The 24,555-nt window shown below is 35.9% G+C and overlaps 1 protein-coding gene across 1 annotated transcript in view; it reads right to left on the reverse strand.

Moving 5' to 3' along the window:
- Positions 1-10,148: 10,148 nt before the first annotated feature.
- CCDC141 (coiled-coil domain containing 141) overlaps positions 10,149-24,555 on the reverse strand; it is a 73,983-nt gene continuing 59,576 nt past the window's right edge. Inside the window, exons 19-23 of the mRNA XM_010074371.1 lie at positions 22,859-23,053; positions 21,063-21,246; positions 19,698-19,807; positions 12,349-13,232; positions 10,149-10,413 (exon numbers count right to left, since the gene is read on the reverse strand). Of these exons, the coding sequence (XP_010072673.1) occupies positions 10,149-10,413; positions 12,349-13,232; positions 19,698-19,807; positions 21,063-21,246; positions 22,859-23,053 (1,638 nt within the window). The remainder of the gene's footprint in view (positions 10,414-12,348; positions 13,233-19,697; positions 19,808-21,062; positions 21,247-22,858; positions 23,054-24,555) is intronic.

The raw sequence follows: 24,555 nt of genomic DNA on the forward strand, positions 1-24,555 counted from the left end.
GATACTTTTAGGCAACAAATGCATTTTTATGTGACCCATGTAAACTTAACATTCTGAGCAGACTGTGAAAGACTAGCCTGACAGCAATCCCACAGATTTTCAACCACTTTCCCGGGTCACATTAACCATTACTTCTTTAGAGCTATGAGACTCCTGGAGCCTCTTTTTGATCACATTGCTCCACGTACTTTCTAGAAGGAAAGCAATTTTATTTGTATCATCGTGAAATGTGCTTTTCACCATAAAACAGCCTTACCATTTTCAGAGTTGTTTAATAAACTTTATCAATAGAATTGTTCAGGTATTTTCTATTGTAAACCTCTGACAGCAAGTTTTATTTTTATATGCACAATCTCTTCCTAACCCAAATCTATATCCTTATGTTAGCTCATTTTATCTGATGTTTCCAGTGAAACAGTGAATTAATAGTAAACCAGATTAGTAACGGTCACAGGGCACGAAAATCCTCTCATCCCTGAACGCATGACTCAAAGGACAGGCAGTTCTAGCACCATAAACTACAGTAGGCTATCAGAGCCTAAACTCAGGAGACAAGATACAGCACTGTGCAAGAAGTCACCACAAGGACTATTAACTCTCATTTAATCTTCTGAAATAGCACAATGGGATGTTTTTTTTATGACTGCTCCTGTGCTACTAGGACTGCTACTTATTCTTCTAAATAAGATGCTCACCTAGAAAACTTTGTTTACATATTCGGTTATTGAAACTTCATGTTCATGTAGTTGTATCAATTTGAACTTCTGGAATACTTTTCATCTTTGAGCTGTTCAATCTTACATCAGATTGAACAATCTAGATTAAGATACCTAGATTTTAAAAAATTATTTCACTAAACTACATACCTTATTGCACAAGCTCCATTTTCTATTGTATTACAAGGTCTTTAATCTAACAGAATTGCAGATCTTCTGATGAAGAATTAAGTGTAAAACACAGTCATACACTACGCCCTTCATTTAAATTATGTAAAAATTAATAGGATTAGGAAGAGTGTTTGATGTGTGCTTTCTAAATTAAGGTCCTTACAGCTACTGGAGTATTAGAAGATGCAGCACAAAGTAAACTGCAAGTTACCTTACTGGGAGATGTTTAGGCACTGGGCTTTGATCTTGCATGCAATGTGTGTCATAGACTTGTACTAGCTCAGTTGTGGTGACATTCACTTCTTCTGAAAAGTATCCATCCTCCCATTCTGATTTAGCCTGAGCTAAAGTGGAAATTTCTGGGGTTTTACTTTTTCCTGAAACAAAACATGTATATTAGTAAGCAGAAACAAGGCGCTCATTTAATATGGCAACAATGTGCCTAAAAGCATGCAGCTGGCAGGATGAATCACCTATCACAGTTACGAAAGCAGAACAGTGTGCCTTTCCAGTTTCATTGCTGGCAACACAAATATATTTCCCAGTATCAGCAGGGACTACATTTTTTTTTAAAAGGTAATAGGTATCTCCTAATTTTTCAATCTGTAAAACAACAGAATGCACATAGGAGATTATTAGTAGGATAAAGCAAAATACATTATCTTTCTCCTAATACATATTTCAAGAACATTAGAACATACACTGATGTCGCCAGATATCACTTGGATATCATCCTTTGTCCAGCAGACATGTGGTTTGGGCTTTCCATGAATAGTGCAATGCAGGATTAAATCTTCTCCTTCTTGTAGAGTTGTATGTCCAAATTTTTGTATGAAATTTGGCTGTTTTCCTTGTACTGAAAAAAAATTATTCACTGTATATTAAAAGGCACAACTGAAATAACTGAAGAAAAATTCAATTCTCATAACATAAAGTTCACCACACTGCATGACAAAGAGAGCCTTTGTTGGTGCCCGTAACTCAGGACAGCTTGTTTGCAAAACAGTTAGTAGGCAGACATCATTTATCTATATAATATGAAGTTTGTTGAAACACGTGGATATTAAACACCCAAGAATTCCATGCATCAGCATAGTGATATCAATTCCATGGTGACGCTAAAAAATCATGTTCTTTGTGTAGGTAATGGGCAAGTCTATGTGGATTACTGTGTTTCAGTGAAGGTGTAAGAGTAAATATTCTAGGCAAATTTAATGTGATGAAGTCAACAGAGCAAACTTTTGCATTTAGTACGTTGTTGTACATCATGCTCTTTCTTCACTTTTTTTCCCTGTTCCTCTAGCAAAACAAATATTATTGAAAAAGTAAAAAAAAGATTAATCTTTATTTGCAACAATGATGAAGGCCAGAATGTGGCCTCTCTACGACTTCAATCAAGATAATTATTTTGGCCATCATTAATACCGAAACCATGTATTACCAGATCATCCAGTACAAATCTGATTCAGAAAAAGGATGGGCAAATAATTGTGTTTAAACACATGAGATTGAGTTTGTGCTGGTTTCATGCCAGCTGTTGGAGGACAGATGACACCTGAGCCAGTACAAGGCCTGGCTAACGCAAATTACCCATCAAAATTGTTTTTCAGTCATCTGCATCAGTTTGTACTGAGTCAAAGCATTGCTTCATGTGACGTGTAACTTAATGAGCTGTAATGCTGAATTTGCTGGATCACCGTACTACTACCTGAGGTTCCACTTTCATTACACCTCCAGGGCTACAGTAAAAAAGACTACAACCTCAGAACTCAGACCAAGTATTCTTGACACAAGGAATCCAAAGCAGCAGATGTTAACACACAGAAGCACACACAAAGACATATACTACAACAGAAATGAACATTTTGCACTCCTTTCACATAAAGAATGTCTTCTTATTCCTCTTTACTATAAATTGTATCATGTGTCCATAATATTTAACAAAAGTAATCACCGGCCTTCTCAGAAACTGAAAGTTACTGAAATGTGTGATAAAAAACAGAACTTGAAACTGCTCTCAACTATGCCAGAATTATTGCACTGGTTTAGGATGAAAATTTTTTCTTTACACAATTGTGAAACAAAAATCAGCATACCTCACAAAGGTGCCCAGCAACTTCTAAACCCAAATATATTGAGCCTATGGCTATTTTTGCCAAATGTGGGACTGTCATCATGCTGAGGCAGACTTTTTCACCCATTTTATTAATAAATCCACCGCTTAGGTGAGCTCTTACTTGCAATAATCTTTCAAGCTTAGCTGCATTTACATTCTTCCCATGTACTGTAGGACTGAGGACACAATATAGAGCAGAAGTGTATGAGTTTTACTCTCTCATACGCCTGCTAACCTGAAGTCTGTATTAACCAGTCCCAGCAGCTCAAACAACTCAGTTCGTAGCTGTTTAAAGTTAGCATTGCGCAAGCTGCCACCACCATTGCATTGCATGCACCTGAAGCACATAAATTTGGGATCTGCAGCTTCACTTCAAGCAAGAGAACCAAGCTTATACCCCTGCCTCCTCTTTGCAGGCAGCTGGCAGTAAGCCACATACAGTGCACGATTAGCTTGTATTCCAGTGGAAAACTAAGTGGGCATCAGCCACTCCTTGTGATGTTTTTGGCTGGATTCCATTACTTTTGTAGTTTGTATTACCTCGTGAAGACAGGCTGCATCTCATACCAGGATGTTTTTTACCATTTAAAAAAAAAAAAAGAAAAGAAAAAAAATAGCTGAGTGGAATGGTAACAATGATCTGCCCCCATCTATCAGTAAGTCAGCAGAACATAAAAACTTCAACGACCGGTTGTTCTGAGAAGACTCAGAACTGAGTTTGTCATCCTCTGACAGCAACCTTCAAAATAGAATGGATGGTTATATTTCACCAATGCTTTTTGCATAATATAATAATAAAATGTCAGAACAAGCTAAGACAATTTGTCAATTGAAAATTATTTTTGTCTGGACATCCCATGAACCACAAAGGTTAGAATGAACAGATCTTTTTTCCTGTGTTGTGGAGGGAAAACATTTCAAGCAGTCAGTGGTACTGAAATCCTACTTTGATAGATTCAGATAGGAAGTCTGTAAAATATTAAATATTACATAAGTTATTTGTAGGAAGCAGTAGAGTTCTGCTGCAAACTGGGGAACCAGCAAGGGAAACTCAGCAATCTGGAGCTATACAAAAACTGCAGATGGGGACACCACCTGCATCTGGCTTTATCACACAGCTTTCACCCCTGCTCCAAGTCTCTCTCACATACAGGTAGCACCAGGTCAAGCCAAATTGTTTTCAGTAGCCACATTTATTATTTTGCTTCACAGTTTTTCTTATCTTCTTACTCTGGGCATATAATTTCCAGTTGCTGATGTCCTGAAATGTGATATTAGCAAGTTTATCGACTTCCCCCTATCTTCTCTAAAAATTTAGGCTAGGCTGAGATTTACACCATGCTGCTCAGAGACTTTATATTCACTCAGCATTGCTCTAAATTAAGACACTGCACTTCCCTGTTTAGAGCTTTTGTCTCAGTCAACCTCTTAAAACAATCAGAAGAAATTTTATTAAGGAATACCAAGTGGATCTCATGACCCAATTTATTGGAAATATCTGTAAGCTAGAGCTCCAGTCTCCTTGAATACCATGGTGTAGTCTTGTTAAGGGAAGTTTCAGCAGTAATTTTTAAAGACACAGCTCCTCTGAGCCACAAAAGATATACACCCACACACAAATAACTAGCTTAACCTAGCAAAGTCTCCAGAGAAAGGTCCAGAAATAGGCATACCTTACCAGTCATTTGAGAGGAAACCACCTTCTCCATTGCAGCTCCAGCCACATGTGATCCAAAGCCAAACAGGGGAACGCCTAATCCTCGCCTTGCCTACTGACTCACACCTAGGCCCTCAGATAGGCTGCTTCTTTTGAAAAATTAAAATAATCAATCTATTCCCCCTGAAAACTTATGCACCTTGTGTAAATACCCCTTCACAAACTCCATATCTTGTAGTCAGGCAATTCACCACTTTCTTTCTTAATGGGTGTCTGCATATGGGGAAGGAGAAAGGGAGGTTAGGTTAGTAACATGCTTAGGTATAATATTTTGGTTGTAAGGCTAGAGAGACTGGGATTTAAATCTGCTCCTAAAGAGAGCAGTTGGAAAGATGTAAACATTTTTGGCTCTTGAAGTAACTACAGATTCAAAACTGTGACTGTGTGACTGTGAGGAAGGGAACTCATCACTGTAAAACAAGAAAGTAGCAGAAACAGAACAAGAGAAAATAGCTAAATATATTCCCTGCTTCTACAGTATGGTTAAAAGAAGGAGGAAGTGAAGCATGCACAACATCAACTATAAATAAAAAAGAAAATAAAAGGGAGGGGGGAAACATTTTGTTGAAACTATTGCTGAAACAGAATGAATGTGCTTTTCATTCAGAGAAATACTAGCGTATCCTGAGACTACATCACTCTCACTTTTAAGTTTTTCTAAACACAAAACAGCAGAAATTTTCCAGGAAAGCATTTTTTGAGCATTCGTTAGAGTCCTTAAAGAGTATTTAAACTCAGACTGCCAACACACCAGTAATCAGAACCAATTACACCTTTGTTTACAAAGCAAAGCATTAAAACCAGAAGACTCAGTATCCTGCTGTGTATCTGGTATCTCTAATCTCTCTTTTTTAAATCTTGGTTTTTTTGCAGCAGTTAAAACTGTGGCTGGTATCCACATACCCATTAAAAACTGTGCATTTAAAACTGCTCTTGATTTAGAGTAGATGCAAAACCATACTCACAAAATCAAGTTTTGTTAATCTAAAATTCACAGAAATGTTCAAATCCTCAGAGGAAAAGTTTAATGAACAAGGAGACTATGTACTGATAAAATGATTTATTAAGATCTACAGATGTGCTGAAGCAATTTGTGACCTTATATTTCTACCTTTTTGCCTTTAATACTTATAATAACTGACTAGGCAAAAATTACATTATCAGAAGTGACAAGCTGTTTGTTTTGACCTTTTATTATTTTGCAATGTCTGTTAGCAATAGCGTGAATGCCATACTTGTGTGCACTCTTGAAAAAAATAGTGATTTAGATTTTAAAAGTTGGATTTATTTGCATCTCACATTCTTCTCACATGTCAAACTTGAAAGGTATTATTTAACATTTGAATAGGAACTCAATTCCAGGATTAAATCCAGTAGTAGGAGGCTTACTTTTCGCAGATAACATGATTGAGTACAAATGAAAGTGGATGCATTGGCACAGGAGCAGATCATAAGCCATTTCAGCTGCTTTTGAACTGAATAATACAACTGAGGCTCACTTTCCTTAGAAAGGCAGCTGGCTTCCTTGGGTGACAGGTAATCTCTTGGGATCGTCTATATTAGCTTTAGACACATATAAATTTAATCAGGATGTACAACTCTACATTAATCTACCCTTCCCCAGTGAAATAAATTTGTTTTGTCTTGTCATAGTTTGAGACAAGATCACCCTTGGCATCATTTTTTCTGTGAAGCTCTGTTGAAATCTGGGCTACCTAATTTGTCAGTTACAACAACCTTATATGTTTCAAGCTGGAAAATGAGTGTTAAGCTCACCAGGTATGGCATTTCACTACCATGCTGCTTTTGTAGTTTTGTGGGCAGAGGGCTGCTTTCCTTTAGTGACTTTCTAGACAGAAGTGGCTTAAAGATGTCCCTCTCCAACCAACAAAATTTACCACGGGTGCTGCTTCAACACCACATCGTAGCAGGGAACAGTTACAGGGTCATCATGTCAATACAGCTTCCTCATCTGGAAAGCCTTCCTGGAGCATATATTTCCAAATCAAGTGTCAAATAGCAATGCCTTGAAAAGTCCATTAAGATAAACTACTTTTATATCTTGTTCAGTACATAAACTACCAATAGTACTTTCAAAATATGATGAAAAAAAAGAGAAAAATAGATATGGAAAATACAAGCTTTAGCAACAAGGATCATTTAAACCATAATTCAGAAGAAAAAAAAAATCAGCATTGTATTGATTTTAGACATTTTTCTACTAAGGAAGAAAAACATAAGTATACTCAATTAGACTTTTGCAGTGTGATACATACTCAGAATTTTACTAAAGGCAGAATATGCTTGTTCATAGGCATACACAGCACAGATTTGTAAATGTTGGAATAAAATTTACTTTCTCTCTGAGGCTTCTCTCTAACATCTTAGAGGAAAGATGACAGTCCTTCTTGTTATGTTTGAAACTGGGAGTGCAAGCCCAACTCCAATAAAAGGCTACATAACTGGCTAGCTTCTCAATAATATTAATTTTTTAAAATGGAATAAATCCCATTTGGATTCTGTAAACTGACCTTTTATTCTGACTGTCAAACCTCAGGTGAAGCAAGTGACTGATCTCTCCCACTTGTTCTAATGCCTGTTAGATGAAGTTAACAGAAACAGATTTAATGCAAATGTGCACGAGGGAGAAGGTCTGCATGCCTGCTCCCTTGTAATACTCTAGGAGCCTAGATGTCCATCAAGAAGTGTTACAGGGGAGGGGAAATAATTTGTTCCCATAATCTGTGTACACCCGTCCAGTAGTTCTGTGTCTGTTTGCTGCTTTTTTAGCTCCTAGAGCTGATTATCATAAATCATAAGTGATCTTTCTGTAAGTACCAGCAAGCAATCAGATCCAACTAGAAGTCTAGATCCAAGCTACCTCCAATTCCTGCCGTAAGACATGATGAGAAGTTCACATCTTTTCCTCCTGCTTTGATAGAACTACAAGTGAATTTGGAACAAATTTTTCCAAGCAAGACTGGAATCCTAGCTCTAGCCTTGCTTTCTGAAGGACAGAGACTCACCTCACAGTGTTATTTTGCTCAACAAATGGCTCTCCTCCAAACAAAAAGGTCAAATGCATATCTCAGGCCATTAAAAAAGACAGAACAATGATCATTCTATCACTGAACTACACAGAGTAGTTTTCAAGAGGAAGGATCCACAAGTTACAACAGAGGTGCAGCTTTGAGCCCAGCATCTATAGAGCTACAACAACTCTTTCTGTCATAAGCCTTATGACAGTTAATGTTTAATTTAAAGTCCTAATTCTGGCAGAGGCAAGGCAGAAGAGGAAAGAGAACATCTCTGCTTTCATTCCTGGCTTTTTTGTGTGAGTACACTTAGCCTCAATACTGAAAGCAAAAGTGACCTGAGTATTGTATAAAGTTACTTATAAAAGCAGAAAACAAGTCAAAAGAACATCCATGATTACTTTCAATTATTGAATAATGGCAACTCTCAGTAAAAACAGAGCGTTGAAGGGCAGCCATCACCTAGAAGACACATTTTCAAATAGAAAATGAGTGTTACAAACAGGATAAATTTGTCAAGCAATGGCAGCTCTGCATCAAGCAAAACCTTACAGCATGTAGGAGAGGCATTTTGGCTTGTTCTTACCATAGCATCACTTAATGTACAGCTTATGCAAGTCAGCTTGCTTACATAGGTTCTCTGCTGTATGCTTCTAACAACCATACATAAAGTCACAAGGGCACAAAATCACTAAACTGAATTTTACTTTTATGAAAATTGAAACATTCAAAATCATACTAATTATTAAAATTTGCTTTATTGTGAAATGGAAAGTACACTTTAGGAAAATAGGTGACTTTTATACCTGAGAGAATTCTTATTAATCATTTTCGGCAGATGACTGAACTGAGAAAGTTATTCCTTAAGTGTAATACAAGTTTTAGCTAGAATTTACTTTGTTCCCTCATCTGCTCACCACCTAACTCCTCCTGCTCCCTCTCATATTGCTGCAAGGTTATATCCCCTTGAGAACGTCTCCTATTTCAAAGTCACAGGAATTTTAATAAAGTTGCAGTCACTGTGCCAAAATATCTAAATGTCAGTTTTCAATCACACTAACCCCCAGCAATTTGCAATATATTTTCTGCTCATAGCATGCTACACAGTAAAAGGCTTACTTCACTTCAGCAAAATATGCAAGAGAAAGTAAATATTTCCTCTCTGTAAATTTTCCACACCAATGCAGTTGTAATATGAAAGCTGCAAATCAAAGATGCAGGAAAAATCATATAGCTGTTTGCCAATTGTTTTTACTGTACAAATGCAAAAAGTACTGGAGCTAAAGAATTTAGTTACATTTGAGGATTTAAAAATGAAATTTTCCACTGGCACAGTTACATCATTGTTAACAAATATTTAAACAAATTACTACTTTAGAAAAAAATAATATTTGTGGTTGTCCTTGTCAAGAATGAAATGTAACATGTACATGAACAAAGTTCTGGTTTGTATTTACCGCTTTGAAGTTACAGGACTGAAATAAAACAATTTTTTTTTTTGGTGTGAATACACTTTTGAGTATTTCCCCAATCTGGTTGATTCTGTTTGAAATCAGTGTGGTAAAATTTTTAAACACGTACAAATGCTCACTTCACAAACTATTCTCTTTCTTGTTTTATGCTAACAATTTAATGGATTACTAGAAAAGTTTATATCTTTAATTTTGTAAGGCAGAAAAAGTACCACAAGCATCTACCTAAACAGACTGGTATGTTGGAACATCTCATTTCTTAAACATTTGGGGTTTCTGGTCTACTATATGCTAGGTGCCACTTACACAAATCTTGATGACTCTGGGTCAAATATTTGCAGTGCAGATGAACACAACTCTATTGGAACTACTGCCGCTTTCATTTGTGGAGACAATCTCCTGGGTTGAGATATTTAAGTCTGATCTATGCCAGTGCAACCATGATTGGTATGATTTCTTTACTAAGAGGCTTTATCCTACAAATAATTTCTTTTTCAAGTATATGAGAAAAATGTCACTGGAAACAATAAATTCGACATTTAAGAAACATTTCAACACCCTCCACACTCCATCCCCAGAAAAGGCAAGTCATAACACATACGTTGATCTGAGCACTCTACCTGGGTGTAGCTTGACATTTAGTACCTATAACCATTAAAACTGTTTCCAACGCTTTGCAATGCCAACATTTTCAGAAAGCAAAACTCTGCTTCATATTCTAGAAAATCTTTGCAACTTTTTATCTCAATATCACTATGAGAAACGAAAATAGGCCCATAATACCGGTATTAAAGAAACAAGCAATATATCAAGTGTGACATAAAAGTGGTTTGGTACATATTGTGAAAGATGCAGTGTAAGAAAATAAATTTAATGTTGTTTAGCACGTGAAAATTAAGTCCAGTGCAGTCAATATTGTACTTATTTCGTGAATAGCCAGTACATTAGTGATATGCTAATATAGATGAGACACAGCATTATCCAGTCTATTCTTGTAATAGGTGGCCTGTTACCTTTCACGTGAAGAATGGCACTTGATGAGACAGTGCCGTTCAAATTTTTAGCCCGAGCAACATAGAGGCCAGCATCTTTATCACACACCTTCTGAATGAACAAAGTATGCTTTGTCTCCTTTTGTAAAAGCTTTAAGTGATCATCTGCAGTCAGTTTCTGGCCCTTCTTGTACCTGAAGCAGAGAGTCAGTTTTCAAGTCAGTTATATCACTGTATGCCAACCAGAACTTTGCAAATTCAGAAAACCTCTATAAAACTACATTAACAGCAAGAGTTCACTGCTGTGCTCTCTTTCCTCAGTTTTAAAGTTATATGTAAATATGAATATTTAAACAATTCAAATAGCTGGACAATACATTCTTAATACTAGAAAATGTGGTTCTGAAAGTGGTTTTCAATGGACAACTCACAGTTATCTTACTGCAGTACTGGAGAGAGTAGCTTGAAGGCCTGGCGCTCAGTTTTGTGCTGAAGCATTTTTGCTAGTAAGGTGTTGAGTCAATCCACATTTAACTCATGAATAAGCTCTTAAGATGTATAAGCAATGTACAAACTTTCCGAACTTGCATCTTCAGTATAAAGAACAGTCAAGGACCTGTTCCTCCACCCCAGCCCACTTAACATTTGCTTAGTTCACACCATCAAACAGGATAGAACAATGCATCAGGAGTTATTTCAGAGAACTGGTGTCATATTCTAACACTTGAGGATCTGTCACCATGTATTGGTATTGACTCCTGATGTACATATTGGAAGTGAGGAAAAATTCTGGCTCTTCTTGACTTGTGATGTTTCAGCGTAAGCTACATTCAACCTAACACAAACATAGAAATGCTTTTCCACAAGTATATACAAAAATGTCTATATCAGTACAAAATACATGGTATTGATGAACTTTTAGTTACAAAAACCCACATTTTTTCTCTTTTCATGAACCTCTAATTTGTAAAAGGCTTTCAGTTGAATGATATTTTTTAAAAGACTATATACCAACAGTGTACATATTTTTGAGCTAAATTAATGCTTTCTTTCGACAAAATAAGACTGAAGGTACCTCTTGTTTCACCAACAATACTCCTCAAATTGTAGAATACTGGGATTTAAAACAAAGTAACTTTATTGATACCAACACAGTATAGCACCAAGGTTGCAATGTCCAGTTTTATTCTCCATGCCATAGAAGAAAATTCAGCTTACTAAAGGCTTATAGTTTGCCTATATATTATGTGTAATAATAATCTTAACATCAAAACGTTTCCAGTAAGAGGCATATCTAAGTCTAATACACTAAAAGAAAGGCCTCCATTGTGAAAGTCTAACGGAATAAGTGGAAAAATAACAAATGAGGTAAAATTTTAGGAAAATATGTCAACACATAGAGGACTTTCAAATCTTTAAATCCTTCCCCTCTTTCAGTCCCTATTCCCTTTGGCATGGAATTTCTAAAAAGTCATCTTAATAGATGCTTACATTACATCACCTGTATTTCTCACAAATGCAGTATAAAGAAATCTAATTAGACATACAGCAATTCAGAGAGAGATAGATAGTGCACACATATATAACATAAAACTGGTACTTAGTGTAGACATTTAGGGGGTTTTTTTAACCTGTAACTTCTCTCAATTTTTGACAACTGACTCTCACATATATTTAAATGTGTCTCTATGTATATGTAGTGGCTATATAAATACTTTAGTGTGCATGCACATGTATGTGTCTGTCCATCCATGTACTGTGCCACAACCCTGAGAAAATGCAGGTGAGTTTACTTATGGTAAATCTGAAGTGTGCATTTGTTTTAAGAAATTACTAAACAATTGAAATGTCCTATTCCAGGATATCAAAACTGTATGATGTCTTTGCTTAAAAAACATGGGATATACTTGTAGTAGTTTGATGCTCTCTTATTCATAAAATTAGGCACAGAGAGATTATTTCAAGTAGGTTAATTGTCAAAAGCAATTTTGAAGGTGGGAATCATGCAGAAGTGTAGAGAGAGACACAAGATATTTATTCTAGTCTATAGATTAATTAATTTGGTTATAAGTGGTTCAAAATGTCTTGCTAAGAGGTATATTCACTGCTTCTCATTATAAGCTACCCACCATGTCAGTGTAGGCTCTGGGAATCCTGTTACTTCTACTTCCAAAGTTACTGGAGAACCTTCCATGACGGTTTTGTTAGACAGAAGCTGGGAGAAGTTAGGCGCCTGTCCAGTCAGGCTGGCCATGCTGTTCTTTTCTGATGAACTTTTAATCTCTTCTCGGGTGACCATCTGCCTCTGACAGGTTCTGGTGGTGTCTGATTGAAACACGAAACCTGAGAATGCATCAGGCAAAGCATGCAGCCTGTCCTGGGTTTTAGTACAGTTATTCAAGTCATGCAATTGTTCTTGTGTTTCTGCCATGCTTTTATGAATTTCAGGGTGTTGCAAACCTGTTTTGCACACTTCACTCATCATGCTACACGCTGGTTTGGCATTTATAGTGCAGGAAGCATAGCCAGCTTCAGATATTCCTTGTAAGCTACACGTCAAAGGAGATATGGCTCTGACTTTCGGACCAGAATCTGTTGAAGAGATACAAAACAGCTCAGACTGATCTGATAAGCTTTCTGTTCTATTTGTAGCATCAGCATAAGCAGAATTTGTTAAGAGATCAGATGCTTCCATCACGTTTTTAATACTAGTGGTTTTCTGCATTTGCAAGCTATAGGAAAGGGCATGCAAACTATGAGAACTACAACAGCACTGCTCTTCTAGCTCTGTTTCAGAATGTAAGAGGTTGGATTCTGGTGTCTCAGAAAGCGGTGACAAAGACACATCATCAGGTGATATACACTCATATTCATCTCTGGAGGGTATTTCTTCTGCCAGGAATCCAGTCTGTAAACTATCCTCTTTGGCTGAAGATGACATCTCTGTATCCTGTGAAACAAGATCTTCACCAGCTGGACAGATAACTGGAACATCAGCCAATTTATTCGTCTCCTTAAATTAGGAGGGGAAAGAAGAGAAGGGAAAGAAGAAGAAAAAGAAAAACAGAGAGAATGAGTTATCATTCTATGCGTTCCCTTTTCATGCAGAAGCTAGCAATAATATCTGAAATACTTCTTCTAATTAAGCTTAATGTATTCTGAGAAGCAGGAGGAAACACATGGAAAAGGATAATTCTTCAGAAATTTTTGCAGCAACTAACTGTAATTTCAAACTGTTTGGATAGATTCTAGCAGATATTACGATAATTATATATAAGCATTTATTGTAACAGTGACACTAAAAGAAAAACTACCTCTTTTATAAACAAAGGACAACCTGTGGATTTTCTGTAGGTGCTGTTTATAAGAGCATTTGTACGGGGAAGGTTGAGAAGGAGGTGGCCTAATTACAGCTCAACAGGCAACAGTTACATAGCAATTAAAATACGTTACTGGACTTTCATTCTTTGAGAAAGAGAGTCATTGGTCATGTTCAAGAGTTACTGAATTAAACCAACATTTTAAAAGATATTTTCCAAGCATTTTGTATTTCCCTCATTTTTTGCCATCTGTTTCAAGATCTCGTCCAAGCATTAACAGAAAACATTAAAATTATTTTTATTTTATCTTGGATCCAGAATAAAATCCCTCTCATCATGTTTCAAAAAGATGTGGCATGAGTGCATTAATTTTAATCACAATGGATAAAAGACATTATCTGATTTATAAGTTATTTCTCTGCCTCCTGATTTCTATATAAATGTGTAATTACATATTCAGGCCTATTTCATGTGTGCCTTGGTTTCAGCAAAGGTGTTCATAATGTTTTTGTATGCTATTCTCTCTCAGTAGTTCTATACATATTTAATCTACTAAGCAATGTTTCTGAGACCTATAAACTGTTCACTCAAATCAACTGGGTGATATACTAGATGTCATTGCTTTCCAAACCAGGTCTCTTTGGTAGTATCCAGTACATAAGTGCAGCGGGACATAAGTTTTGGCTTTCTTTTTGCTTTATTGCTTGAAATATAACCTAATCATCACTGCACAAAACTAACAAAATAGAAGTAGAAAGAAGAAATAGAACCTCACGTGTGCCATAGTCCTGTAGATATGATAGTTTTAACATAGAAGGTTTTCCAAGTTAATACATTTGTTATTTCAAAGCCACGTGATTCATGCCAGATAGATCCATGAATGAATGACTGGAAGAAAGCTGGGATTTTACTCTATTTTACTAAATAATTCACTTCAGTTGTAACATGAAGTTCAAGTTTGGGTATTAAATGTGTTTTCCACAAGCATCCTCCAATGAACTCAGGCCCCTGAAGTGTCTTTCAGTATGAATGGATATAAACATAATAAATTATAATTTATTATTTACATTTAGTGAAATGTATCTATTTTTCCCCTTTCCAATTACTCAGAGAACAATAGATACTGCGCTACTTCTTTCTGCACATATTCAATTTTTTTATTAGGGTTCTAACTAGCACTCATAGAAGATGTTTCCATAGGGTTTGCCAATTTGACTGTTACCCAGCTCTTTTAACCTTATCAGCATTGCTCTAAGTTACTCTCAATTTTAAGCTTGACCAAATTTACAAGTCTTTCTTAAATGAAGCTTTAATAGGCACTTCAGTAGCCAATTCTGGCTGGTTTGGTCTGACTTGCACTAACAAATAAACCAAATCTGATTAAATATTAAGTTTAAAAATTCATTAGAATGCTAAATTTAAAAAAAAAAGGTCAAAATTTCTGAGTAGCCAGTCTCTACTGTCTGAATGAAATCAACAGTCCAGATTCACTCTGTCTATTGAGGAGTCTATGCAAAGGTACAGGAAGGCCATGATAATGTAGGAATCTTACAGTGGCTAATCTAGGATCCTAATGCAGGGATGTGCTGTCAGTTTCATGGTCACCCCATCTGGAGATCACAGAATTGAAAAGAATTATTTCAGACATTGATGGAAAATTACCCTGGGGAAAATGCCAGGGAAAAGAATGACAGGCAGTGAGTGAGCAAGCTGTCAGATAGGCTTTGGCAGCAGGAGGACTTTCAGTCCTGGTGTGCCACCTGGGATCCAAGAAGCATGAGCATGAATGTGCCATGAGAAGGTCTAGGCCATTTTTTTAGAGGGTGATACTTATTATTGAAGCAAATTAATCCTGCAAAACTAGTTTGCAGAAGTATGGACAAAATTAGAGATTGCTGGCCCACTAGACAAAAGGCTGGGGATGGGACAGGTCTTTCATCGGAATGGATGGAAATGGAAGACAGAAAAGGTCTAGTGAGAAGAACCTGCTACTTCTTTAAGTGAAGTATGGAGTGATGAAAAGGGTGGAGGCATCATAGTTGCCATACTTCACATCTGATATTTGCTGTTTCGCATACCCTTGACTTCTCCCCTGGGCAGCTGAGGCACAGTCTGACAAAGACTGACAAAGCTGTGGCCTAGAAAAATAGGAAATCAGGCTATGGACATCTGCTGGGTGAGGTGATTCTCCTGAGAGGGGCTCTTTGGAACAGTCACAAAATTTTGAGTGAAATCTGGGCTCCAAGGCAATGGTGAAACTCCTATTGACTTGGAATGGAGGCAACAAAATTAATTAGGCTCAATTTTGGCTCATCAGCAGATTACGGGACATTCTGTATTGAACTAAAGGGAATGCTAATATTAGTTGTATTTCTACAAAACATCACAATTTAATGTCTTGTAGTTGGTCTATGTTATCATCTTGCAAAATGGAAATTTTAGAGCTCTAAATCAATTACCAATGTATCCCATCTTTTAACAACTTAAACATATTACCACCCACTCGAACTCTACCAGCATTTTTCACATAGCAAATTATTTACATTTCGATCCAGGATCCCAAGGTTTCAAAATGTTCTTTAAGCTAAAGGTATTAATCTCATAGAACGCAGGTCTGATCTTGTATTGCCTGTATTTCTAAGACTACATTTATTCATTGACAATTTGAAACCTTTCATATTCATTTACTGTATATCCATGAATAAAACATGCTTGTCTGCTAGGATTTTTATTATTCTAAAAGCATACCCAGTCTTTGACTACCTAATTTCCTTTTGTGCATTGTCCTCAACATGCAATCCATACTTTGCAACTCATTTATGATCTCTGCTGCATGGAATTTTAGCAACTGTAATGTAACTTTAGTGTTTTGAGGTGAGGGTGGAGATGAGTATTTGGTGCTGAGTTCTGTTATTTACTTGAGGTATAATGTCATACCAACAGTATAGCAGATTATCTGCAACATGATGTCATACTGAACTGCTGACAGCTGTAGTTGAGTTCCACTGTTTTTGCCATAACTGTTTTTCCGTTATTCACACTGTTGCAAAACTGAAGCAATTCTGTACTTGTTTTGCATTGGATTTTTGCAATACTATAAATGAGAAGACAATCAAAGCCCACTGATCCATAACAATATCCATCGCTTTTGAGAAGTAACGAATTAAGGAAGAGAACTCCTTTGAGAGTACACAACAATGCCTATCAATTTGATTTAAAAAAAAAAAATCAATGTGAATAGCAGGTATCTGTTCAGTGTTAGCAGGAGACAGAGTATTGCTTATCTTCTCAGTAGCGCTTCTGAATTTGTAAGCAATTTACCTGATGCCATCTGAAAGAAAAAATTTTTAAAACATTTTTTCCTGATGAAGACCTTCATAATTCAACAAAGAATCAAAATTTCCACCATTACTTAGTTCAAATTCTGAGCTATGAGACTTCTCTCATAGCATATTACTTATAAATCAGATACTTTCCTATCTTGTCTCTAGGGGTTATATGAATATTTGGGCTCTGAGAAATGCTAACAGCAGTCTCGTCCATTACTTCCTATATTCCCTGAAGTCTTATTATAAAGGATAGAGCAGAATGTGTTCTCCCTTGAAGGAGGAGGAATGGTCACGAAGAGAATGTCTGCATTAAGAATACTGTGGCAATAAGAACCAAAGGAAAATTAGTAAAAGATTATGAAAAAAAAAATTATTTTAGAAAATAAAAAAGAGAAATATAGGCAAGTAAAAAGAAGGCTAACAAAAATACAAATTAATGGCGAAGAAGATGTGGATTAGACAGAAAGCAAAGGGGTAACTAAAAAAAAAAAAAAAATCAAAAGAGAAATTACCATGACTGCACTGATAACACCCACCTCAAGGGAGGCTTGAAGACTGAAAAGCAATAAAATTTCCAGCAATACACAAAGCCTTTTAAGATACAGAGTTCCAGTTAAAAAAAAAAAAAAATCTAACCTGCTGCTTTTGTTCTTCTGCTTTCTCTTTAATAACAGCCTCACATGCTTCTTGACCATTTGTTTCTTCTTTTTGAAGAGTAACCAACTCTTCAGAAAACTCATCTTTCTGTGAAAAGAAAATTAAATAAGTTTATACATAGTAGTAGGTAGCAATGGTTAGCTACAATTGACATACTCTGTGCAACAAAGTAGGAAAAAAAAAGTGAAATCTTATCTAAAATCTGTTATCAGCATAGTTGTAAATTGCTCATGGCAAAAATATGGAGCAAAACCTTATTCATTCACTCCTCAACAAGCAAAGACAACATTTTTCAAAGCCAAGGGGATCTTTTCTGAGGCAGGGAAAGTACAGGACACCAAAGACTGAAGAACTCAAGTGGTTGGTCAAGAGTCTGAGGAATATTAATTTGTACCCAGCATAAAGGTTTAAACACAAAGGATTAAGGAAGTGACACTAATAGGAAAAAACATGATAAACAACAAATCCAGAAAAAAAATCAGGATTTCAGGAAAACAGTTGTAGGGAGGAAAGAAAACATTTTTGAGTCTCTAGAATGTTCAAATTTGTCTAAAAGATGGAAAGGGGAGAATGTGTTCTAAGCATAAAACAGCCAGGCAGAATTTGCATTTGTCTTGCTTTCCTCCCTCCTCACACTTCCAATCTGGACAGTCCATAACCACTTTGAATGAACTGTACTTTGGATCAGCTGCTTTACCATTCTTTTTAGCTAATACTTACTTCTAGCTTAAGCCACAAAGACTGTGTAACTGGTTACAAAGTACTTACAAAACAGAAACAGTATGGACAACCATAGTGTATTTTATGAAGACTTCATGAACTCTCTAAAATTGCCACAGAAGAAATCTACAGATTTCAAAGAACATCACAGTGGTACAGTGTAAGGAAAATCAAAAGTTTTATATTAGCAGTTCTGTGTATTTCACATTTCTAGCTGTTCAGCAAAAGTTACAGTCCTAAATAAGCTCTTATAAGTGCTGCATTATTAATTTTTCATTCTAGCATTAAATAAGTGAAAAATTCAGTGTAGTCTGTTCAATCTTTTTTTTTTCTGATGAAAAAGTAGTCTTTAATTTTGCACTTGAAAAATCCAATAGCTGTTTTGTTCTGACATTCAACAGCCACGTAAAATCAGAAAATATTTTGCAATACAACAGTTCTGCTTAATTTCTTGGTCTTTCAACATGACAGGAAGTGAAACTGAATTCATAGTCATGGCATGCCATACCCATGGCATGTATCTGTATAGACGATTTGCTGAATGATTTATTCTTCATAAGATAACAGACATTGACTACTGAGATATTCTGGAAATGTTAAATAAGAATGGTAGTTTTAATATCTCAGAATATTACATATTATAAAAAATAACTTTCATTTGAAAAAATAGCAGAAGTACTCTCTATTGCAGAAAATTTATTTTTATAACATTTCTTTTGACTGACTTTTAAAAAATAATTATCTAAATTAAAGGTTAAAGTAATTAGTAAACAGTTTATGAATGTTCTGTGTGAAAACTGTTTCTCCAAACAACTCAGTTAAAGAAAGATAACTTTACAACTAGCAAAATTAGATTTTTGATGTCTTACTTTGAGAGTGTCAGCTGGAATAAGAAAGAGTCTTTATTACAGAAATCTAGCCCTCTCAGCTGTCTTCCATAGTTCCTCCCCAGTTGATATGTTATACTTAATTACACTTAAAAAAGCTTATCAGAATATGAAACTAAAAAGGTTGTTGTTTTCTTTCATATTTATGTTATAAGTCATGCTTTTCTAATTTAAATTCCTTTCATTTTAACACAGCTTGGGGTTTTGGATGATTTTTCCAATAGGGAGACAATGCTTGGCATTTTATAGACCTAGTAGTTACTCATATTACAGTACCAAAGGCACAAGAAATATTTCTCTAGATACGCAAAGAAACTGTGAAATTTTCCCCTAAAGGTTACTCAAAAGCAGTAACAGTTCTGAAAGAAGTAAAGAAAAAGAAACCTAAGAGTAATATTTAGGGCACAAACAAATAGCACTTCATTGATTCATTGCAATCATTACCTAAGGTAACTAAGAAATGCTTCATGCTACCATAAATGATCCCCAGTTAAAAGCACCGATTCAGACACTAAGTCTGATAAGTTGATATTGATGTATTATATTATGCAGATAAAAAAAATACCTTAATCTCCTTAAGTTCTCTCAGAGATCTACATAACTCATCGACAGAATTAATTATTTCTTTGTACTTTAATATGGCTTTTTCAACATACTTCTTTCCATCTTCAATACCTACAAAGGTAAAACAACATGAAAGTAGGACAGAATGCCTCAAACAGATGTGTAACAATCAATGCACTTTGTAACCCCAATATACTACAATAATTACATTTTTATGTGGTTTATTTTGGTGAAGGGAGTTCTGTGATTCACAACAATGTGCTTTCCTAACTTCTTACTAGCTTACTTAAGATGGGCCATCATAGTCCCTGCAGGTCTTCTGCTAGGCCTCTCCTTGAACAAAATTACTTCTATAGGGTTAGCGATACTGCTTTAAAAGATGCTGACCTCGTAAAGTGCCTCCTAAACTAGTTGCCTTATTATATAGCTAGGAGGCACTTGGATCCCTGTTATAAGAAATACAAAACACAAGCAGGATGGAGAAGCTTTTTCCCATGTAATGACTTAAAAAACACAAAGCAGCTCCTTTCTCGCAGCTGGTGTCAAGAATCCATTCTGTCAGCTTCTCTTCTATAGATAGGAATGCTTAAAATATTGAGAAAGTTAAAAAAAAAGACAGAAAAGTGATCTGTGCTCTCTAAATAGTCTTTTCAACACTAAATTAGAGAAATTTAAAAGCACAGTTTGACTGTTTAAATTTTTCAGATTTACTACTTGAATTGATAGGTTACACAGCATCCTTTCATATTTGGATGGTCCGCTTATCTTTGGATAAAATAACTTAAACAAGTATACAAACATTACGAGTGGGAGAAAAAAAGCAAAACCTGAAGTTTCTTGATCTTCATTCGTTTTGGTCAACAGTGTTCCAAATCCATACAATTGTAAATACAGTATTTACATAACAAGCTACATTCTTTTGCTAATAAAATGCTTAAGAAAGTAGGTAATCAAACACCACTAGTTATTCACAATGTTAATGTAAAAAAACCACTCAGCACTGAGGTATATCCCTGTAATATACTTTTACTTCAAAGGCTTACCTGTTATGAGATAGTATAAGCCATGAAGTCTTAATTCCAAGATCATAAATATTACAAGGACATTTACACTTTGATTTCAAGGTGAACTCAGGCTGTGTGCAGAAAATCAAGTAATCACCAGACTGCTGAATACTTTCATATTTTATTTTTTTAAATATTTGTTCTGAAATCCTTCACCTCTTCCAATGAATACTTCAAAACAACGTTTGCTTTTAAACTTCATTGTATTTTCTTCTTAAATGAACAAATCTAGGAATCTGCTTCCTCCTATCCTAAGTTATTGTACTTTTTTCCCTATCGTACATTACCAGATAGCTCCTCACCATATAACTGTTCAGCGAGGTCCATAATCTGCTGAATATTTTTTTCCTGTTGAGGCACTGTAGGCTCAATAAACTTGTTGAATTGGTTGTAGAGAGTCTCTATTGCTTCTCTTGTTTTGCATTCTGCAGAATACTTGCCAACTCTAATGACTGTTGCACTCACATCTTCAAACCAAAATTGACACTGAGGGATAAAAACACTGCATTATCATGAACTATCATCAGCAGTTCAAGCTTTTGCAGAATAGACTGGACTATTCTTAGACTTTCCATGATCAGGGGCATACAGTATGTCTTAAATTTTCTGATTTTAATTTAAGCTGAAAAACATTTGTTCATTACCAATGCTACTCCAAAAATTAAAAGTTGAATTTTCTTTAGACAGTAGATCCATGCTCATCTTACAAGCATGATGAGGTTATTAGTTAATGGTTCTGCAAACATTAACATTTATTTCTGAGTTCTTTCCACCTCATATATCAACTAATTTCACTAACTTTGTATTACAGCCACAGTTATACCTCCGTAAGGGCAGCAAGGTTGCTTAGATTTAGTCTACCAGCAAACAGTTTTTGGTCTCAGCAACCATTGAAGTTGCTAGGAATCTACTGACAAGAATGGTCTTTAGAACATACTCTTAACAAACTTTTTTTCTCAACAATACTCAGAGGAAGATAGAATCTGGTGTTCGACCAGTATCACCTCTATTGCATCGTTACACCAAGCCGTTAACAAACTCCATTTTTAATGGCCATTAAAGTCAGTATTTAAGACTGTGTCTATTTGCTGAAAGAGAACTGTTGAGTAAAAGGTGATACTTTACATTGAGTAAAAAAAAGCAATCTTAAATTTTAGCTCTAGGAAATAATTTATTTCCCTTAAAGTAACGGAAAAAAAGGGGAGGAGTTGAAAAATATAAATGCACAACAAATGGTAACAAATTGCTTTGCTAACGATTTATGAAATGACACATTGACCAGATCACTGGACACTGAAAACATCTTTTAAACAAAACTTCAGTATTGTGATCCATAATTAAGGGAATTTGTCACGCATTTAGATAACTGTGGAGATATGAACAGTGTTACTTCTAAAAATAAACAATGATGACAGGGATGTGCTTTCCTCACAGCAGATGCACCAACACAATATGTCAAGAGGGAAAATACCATTACAAACATTTTTTTTTCTTTTAAAAAAAAGGCAAGGCATGAGGCAGTCCTTAGACACATTAAAATAAAGTTAAAGAAGTCTCCAAAAAGACTTAGATTGCAGTTCAGGAAAAAAAAAATACATAAACTTAACAATTAAGTCTATTTAAAAAATTATAAGCTGCTTTTAAGGAACTGAAAATTTTACATTCTAGTTCCAGAATTACATACCACACATACAGCTCTTCCTGACAACTAACAAAGTGAGTATTGTGATAACCTGACTCTCATGGTTTGGCAGTTATCAAAGAGGGCTTTGTGGCACTTTCTATGTTGCCTGGGAATATGCTTAGAGAAAATGAGCTCATAAGTATGATCATAGATACGCTGAATCACTAGGAAAGTCATATGGAGGCGGAGACCCCAGTCGCATGCATAGCAGTGAAGGAATATGGTCACGTTGCATGTTTTTTCCCCCCTTTCTCTACAAAGTTACAAAGAAAAAATAGAAGAAAATACAGATTTTTACAAATCTACTACTTTTGGAAGCCACAGATTTTGTCTGAAGTAGTTATAAGCACTTTTATCTATCCCAGTCCTGGATCATTATTACAACCATAGTAGGGATCTCAGGTTTACTAGTACCTCTTCCATCATCTGTTGCAGATGCTCCACGAGATCCAGATTTTGCTTGTAATCTTCCACAACTCTAATGAAGTCATTCAGCTGTTTTTGTAAGTCACTGATTGACCCTGAGAGGACTCTAACTTTAGCATTAGGTTCATTTGCTAAAGAGCCAATGACTTTCTTCTCTAAATTATCCACCTTCTTCTTAAGAATCTGTTTAAAAGATATAGCAATGTTAAATACCACAACAAAAATGTTTACATTTTTAGAAATAAAAAGTAAAAAACACAGGAAAAAAACCACACAAAGCTATTTCTTGTCCTGTGTTTTAAAAATTACAAATTGCTTTTTCAAAAATCAAAGAAAACTGGAGGGCCTCTACAATGACGATTAAAATAAATTTAAATTACATTTCTCAAAGGTGGAACTGAGTTAATTTTTTCAGCTTAAAAGTAATCAAGTATCTGTAGTAATAAAACATGGGATCTTGAACAAAATGAATTCATTGAATCTGCAAAGGAAAAAGTACTTCTAAGCCTTTGGAGTCTGTGACTAAATGCAAGTCAATTTAAGCATCACATTTATTTATGTCCTAGAACATTAACATATTGCTCAAGAATCTGATGAAAGCAACATCAATGACAATCTGACATAATCCCAAAGAGCAAGGGGAACAAGTATTCATACTAGTACTTTATGACATCCAGTAAAAACACGACCTTTAAGTTTTAGTATAAGATGGTATACATATATACATTTATATACTTTATATCCTAGGAACACTGGTGTTGACAGTTGATCAAGACTTTGTTGCGCTAGTTGTTTTACAAAAAGGGAAGTCCTTAATTTTTGTTTGGAAAGGAAAAAATCAGTTTAAACTGGGAAAGTATTTCACAGACCATCCACATATACACTTGTAAGAATATACTCTAGCAGGAAGGAGTGCTGCCAGCAGGACAAAGGATGTAATTATTCTCTTCTACGCAGTGCTAGCGAGGCTACATCTGGAGTCCACTTCAAGCTCCCCATTAGAAGAAATACCTGGACATACTGGACCAGATCTGGCAAGGGCCCACCAAGGTGACTAACTGAGCATGTGTATACAGGGACAGAGAGAGCTGGGATTTTTTAGCCTGAAGAAGAGGAGGCTCAAGGTGGATCTTTATCAACATGTATACAAACACAGAAGCATAGACTCATAGAATGGTTTGAGTTGTAAAGGACCTTAAAGACCATCTAGTTCCAACCCCACTGCCATGGGCAGGGACACCTCCCACTAGACCAGGTTGCTGCTCAAAGCCTCATTCAGCCTGGCCTTGAACACCTCCAGGAAGGAGGCATCCACAGCTTCTCTGGGCAACCTGTTCCAGTGTCTCACCATCCTCACAATAAAAATTTTCTTCTTAATGTCTAATCTAAATCTTCCCTCTTTCAGCTTAAAACCATTAACCCTCATCCTATCACTACACTTCCTGATAAAAACTCCCTCCCCATCTTTCTACCAGTAGGTAGGCTGCTATAAAGTCTCCCTGAAGCCTTGTATTCTCTAGGCTGAACTATGTAAACTTTCTCAGCCTGTCCTCGTATGGGAGGTGCTCCAGCCCTCTGATAATTTTTGTGGCCCTCCTCTGCATATGCTCTAACAGGTCCATGTCCCTGATGGGAGGGAGTAAAGAAAACAGAGCCAGACTCATCCCAGTGTGTGGCGGGGTAAC

The sequence above is a fragment of the Pterocles gutturalis genome, unplaced genomic scaffold (genome assembly GCF_000699245.1).
Source record: "Pterocles gutturalis isolate BGI_N339 unplaced genomic scaffold, ASM69924v1 scaffold17022, whole genome shotgun sequence".
NCBI lineage: Eukaryota > Metazoa > Chordata > Aves > Pterocliformes > Pteroclidae > Pterocles > Pterocles gutturalis.